Source organism: Andrographis paniculata, unplaced genomic scaffold (genome assembly GCF_009805555.1).
Source record: "Andrographis paniculata isolate CXL003 unplaced genomic scaffold, ASM980555v1 Contig49END, whole genome shotgun sequence".
Classification (NCBI taxonomy): Eukaryota; Viridiplantae; Streptophyta; class Magnoliopsida; order Lamiales; family Acanthaceae; genus Andrographis; species Andrographis paniculata.
In genome coordinates, this window is record NW_026137583.1 from 4,129,309 (window position 1) to 4,134,000 (window position 4,692).

Genomic DNA, 4,692 nt, shown 5'->3' on the forward strand with positions numbered 1-4,692 from the left:
ATATGAATTGCTGTATTATATTAATATAAAATATCTTCACAATAGCTTCATAGTTAGTTATAGGGGTTTAATAATTTTTTATATTTTGTTACATATTCTATATAAATCATCCTACTTACTATTCCATCTGGAGCAAAACTCCCAGGACCTCCCAGGAATTCCACACCACCACTACCATTGTCCCATCCCCATCCACCTTTTTGCCTTTCGTTTTCACACTAAAACAAAACCTCATCTCCACCTTCTTCACAACCTTACAAATCCCACAACTAACAGTTACCCAACCCCCCAGCCCCCCTCTCTCTCTAAAAACACACACAGAGGTCACCCTCTCTCTCTCTCTATACACATGTATATAGATATATATATATACACATTCTGCATATGCAGTGACAATGGGATGCATAGCTGGTTCTTGGATCCAGAGATTCAGCCATTTTTAAAGCTTATTATATATATATAGAGAGAGAGAGAGAGAGAGAGAAAGAGACCGAGAGAGTAAAATTCCATTTATATTATTATCCCAACAAGACATGATTTGGTGTTCCCAAAATTGCTCAAATTCCCAATCCCTTTGCCTGCCATTGAAATCCGTACCTCTTTTTCTGTAAATGCCTGTAAATCCATGGCCCATGTTTCCCCTCTTCTTCTTCTCCTTCTTCATTTCGTCCGCTCTCTGTCTCGATCCGCAAGGGGAAGCTCTCCTCGCATGGAAATCCACCTTGGCCGGCTCCATCGATGCCCTGGCTGATTGGAATCCCGCCCACCCGAATCCCTGCCGCTGGTTTGGGATTCTCTGCAACTCTAATGGCGTCGTGGTGGAGATTAATCTGAAGTACGTTGATCTTCTTGGCAATGCGCCGTCGGATTTTAGGGTTTTGGGCTCTCTGAATAAGCTCGTTCTTGTTGGGACTAATCTCACCGGGAAGGTCCCGGACCGGATTGGGGATCTGACGGAGTTGAAGGTCCTAGACTTGAGCGACAATGGCCTCACCGGAGAAATCCCCGCCGGTATTTGCTTGCTGTCGAAATTGGAGAAGCTTTACCTCGATACCAATAGGTTGGAAGGATCCATCCCCGCCGGAATCGGGAATCTGACGAACTTGCTGGAACTGACTCTGTACGATAACAAGCTTTCCGGCGGGATTCCGGCGAGCTTCGGCAATTTGAAGAAGTTGGAAGTGATTCGAGCAGGAGGGAATAAAAACCTCGCCGGAGCGCTGCCGCCGGAGATCGGGAACTGTACTAATTTGGTGATGCTCGGCCTGGCGGAGACGAGCATCTCGGGGTTCCTCCCGCCGGAGATCGGACGGCTGAGGAGACTCCAGACTTTGGCGATTTACACGGCGCTACTGTCGGGGAATATTCCGGCGGAGCTCGGAGACTGTGGCGCCCTGCAGAATGTGTACCTGTATGAGAATTCTCTGACGGGGGAAATTCCGGCGGCGATTGGGAGGCTTGAGAATTTGCAGAACCTCCTGCTATGGCAGAACAGCCTCGTCGGAGATATTCCGGCCGAGATCGGGAACTGCACTCAGCTGGTCGTCATCGACGTGTCGCTGAATTCTCTGACAGGGAATATTCCGGCGACGTTTGGGAATCTGAGGATGCTGCAAGAGTTGCAGATGAGCGTGAATCAAATTTCCGGCAGGATTCCGAGCGAATTAGGCGACTGCCGGAGCCTGACGCATATCGAGCTCGACAACAATCAGCTTTCCGGCGGCGTGCCACCGGAATTCGGGAACTTGTCGAATCTGACGCTGCTGTTCCTATGGCAGAATCGCCTGGAGGGTAACATTCCGGTTACGTTGTCGAATTGCCGGAAATTGGAAGCCGTCGACCTGTCTACGAATGCGCTGACAGGTCCGATTCCCGCGGGTATTTTTCAGTTGAGTAATTTGAACAAGCTTCTGTTACTATCGAACAATCTCTCCGGCAGCCTCCCGCCCGAGATCGGGAACTGCTCGTCATTGATCCGATTCCGGGCGAGCAATAACATGATCACCGGAAGGATTCCGGCGGAGATAGGGAGGTTGAAGAATCTGAATTTTTTCGATCTCGGATTGAATCGAGTGTCGGGGATCATCCCCGTCGAGATTTCCGGGTGCCGGAATCTCACCTTTCTCGACCTGCATTCCAATTCGTTGTCGGGGAATTTGCCGGCAAATCTGAAGGACCTTGTCGCTCTGCAATTTCTAGATGTTTCCGACAATATGATCGGAGGGACATTGAGTCCGGGGATCGGCGAATTGAATTCTCTTACGAAGCTGATCATCGCGAAGAATCGGTTGTCCGGTCCGATCCCGATCAAGCTCGGTTCGTGTTCCCGGCTTCAATTGCTCGATTTAAGTAGCAACCAACTCGACGGCATGATTCCGGCGAGCTTAGGGAAGATTCCGGCGTTGGAGATCGCATTGAATTTGAGTTGGAATAGACTTTCCGGTGGGATTCCGGAGGCCTTCACCGCCCTAGATCGGCTAGGCGTCCTCGACGTCTCCCACAACCTTCTCTCCGGCGACCTTCATTTCTTGCCGGAGCTTCAAAATCTCGTCGTGCTCAATGTCTCCTACAACAATTTCTCTGGCCGTGTTCCGGAGACCCCCTTCTTCGCCAAGCTACCCGTCAACGTCCTCGCCGGAAACCCCCATTTGTGCCTTTCGAACTGCTTTTCCTATCGTGGCGCCGGCCACCGGAGGGCGGCAAGGGTCGTGATGGTGGTTTTGCTCTGCGCAGCGTGCATTTTGATGCTAACGGCTCTTTACATTATCCTCCGGCAAAAATCGAGAGCCCGAGGCACCGATCCAGACAACCACGACGACATCGACTTACCCGGACCGTGGGAGGTCACGTTGTACCAAAAGCTCGATATGTCCATCACCGACGTCGCCCAATGCTTGACGGCCGTCAACATGATAGGGCAAGGTCGATCGGGGATTGTGTACCGAGCAACGATCCCATCAAGGGCAACGATCGCAGTGAAAAGATTCATCTCATCGGACAAGCACTCATCGACGTCGTTCTCATCGGAGATCACCACATTGGCTTGGATCCGGCATAGAAACATCATCAGGCTATTAGGATGGGCGACCAATCGAAAGACGAAGCTCTTGTTGTACGACTACTTGCCCAACGGCACGTTGGGCGGATTGTTGCACGACGCGAATCGCGATAGAGTTGATTGGGAGATTCGGTTCAAGATCGCATTAGGGATCGCCGAGGGCCTTGCCTACTTGCACCACGATTGTCTCCCACCAATCCTCCACCGTGACGTGAAGTCGGATAACATACTCTTGGGCGATCAATACGAGCCGTGTTTGGCTGATTTCGGGCTTGCAAGATTCGTCGAGGATGGGAACGACGGTAATTCCTATACAGCGTATCCTCAATTCGCCGGATCATACGGATACTTTGCTCCAGGTAAATTACGTTACAATCTTATACACTACTTAAATCTACATTATCAAAAGTCTAGTTTTTAACATTATTTTAACATTAAATCGAAACCAGTTTTTTTTTTCAAACTCAACCAAAAGAAACGCACCCTTGATAACTTAAATCTACGATCCATCTACAGAGTATGCGTCAATGGTGAAGATCACAACAAAGAGCGACATATATAGCTACGGCGTAGTGCTTCTAGAAATCATCACCGGTAAAAAGCCCGTGGACCTTTCGTTCCCCGATGGCCATCACGTGATCCAACGCGTACGCGATCACCTCAAGGGCAAAAATGATCCCGTCAACATCATCGATCCGAGGCTCCAAGGTCATCCCGACACACAAGTACAAGAAATGCTTCAAGCGTTGGGGATCGCCCTCTTGTGCACAAGTAACCGGCCGGAAGATCGTCCCACGATGAAAGACGTGGTCGCATTGCTTAAGGAAATCAAGCAAGAGCAACTGGCCGGATGCGAACAAGTTAACAAGCCCGGGAGCAAGTCGTCGAACAAGCTTCAAAATACGTTAAATTCCTCCTCGTCCATAACTCCGGCGCAACTTTTGCTTCTCCAAGGGTCGTCGAATTGCTCGTCGGCTTATTCGTGTTCGTCATCGACGAGTTACAATGCGGATCATCGATAAGCGGCTCAGGCTTGGGTTGGCTCGGCTCGAATAGAAATTTTTATTTTTATTTTTTATTAGATTTGTCACTAAATGATTATTTTTGTAAAAGTTAATAGTGGTAGAATTCAATATTTTATGTTAAATGTTGATTTAGAGTAAGTGTAATTGTAACGAATCTTGAACAGATCCTATCCGTTCGTTATTGCAATCGACGGTGTGGATCTGTTTCACGCAATCGCTACTTAACTTGTTACTAACAAATTCAATTTATTCCCTTATCCTAGTGTTTTCTTATGAATTCTGAATATTATGGGTATTTTATATGATTTTTTTAATTTAAATAAATATCTTATTTTAAATTAATATAAAAAGAATAAATTAGATATGCACAAGGTATATTTGTCTAGTTTGCAATAATGCGTGCGATGAATAAAAAGGAAACACGAAACTGAAAAAAAAATAATAATAATAAATAAAAAAAAAAAAAGACACAAACAAAGGTGTCTTGATGGGACATGATAAAAATGAGTAAACAGCTGCAAAATTTCATTACCAATTAAAGAAATTTTTCAATGGATGAATAATATTTTTTATTTATGTTTTAATTTATTTTTTTTACTATTAATTTAT

General features: G+C 46.6%; 1 protein-coding gene across 1 annotated transcript; it reads left to right on the forward strand.

The window, feature by feature from the left end:
- Positions 1-294: 294 nt before the first annotated feature.
- On the forward strand, positions 295-4,215 carry LOC127253011 (leucine-rich repeat receptor-like serine/threonine-protein kinase RGI4). Its single transcript, XM_051277408.1, has 2 exons — positions 295-3,417; positions 3,575-4,215. The coding sequence occupies exons 1-2, from the start codon at positions 612-614 to the stop codon at positions 4,078-4,080; spliced, it is 3,312 nt and encodes a 1,103-aa protein (XP_051133365.1). The 5' UTR covers positions 295-611; the 3' UTR covers positions 4,081-4,215.
- The last annotated feature ends 477 nt before the right edge of the window (positions 4,216-4,692 follow it).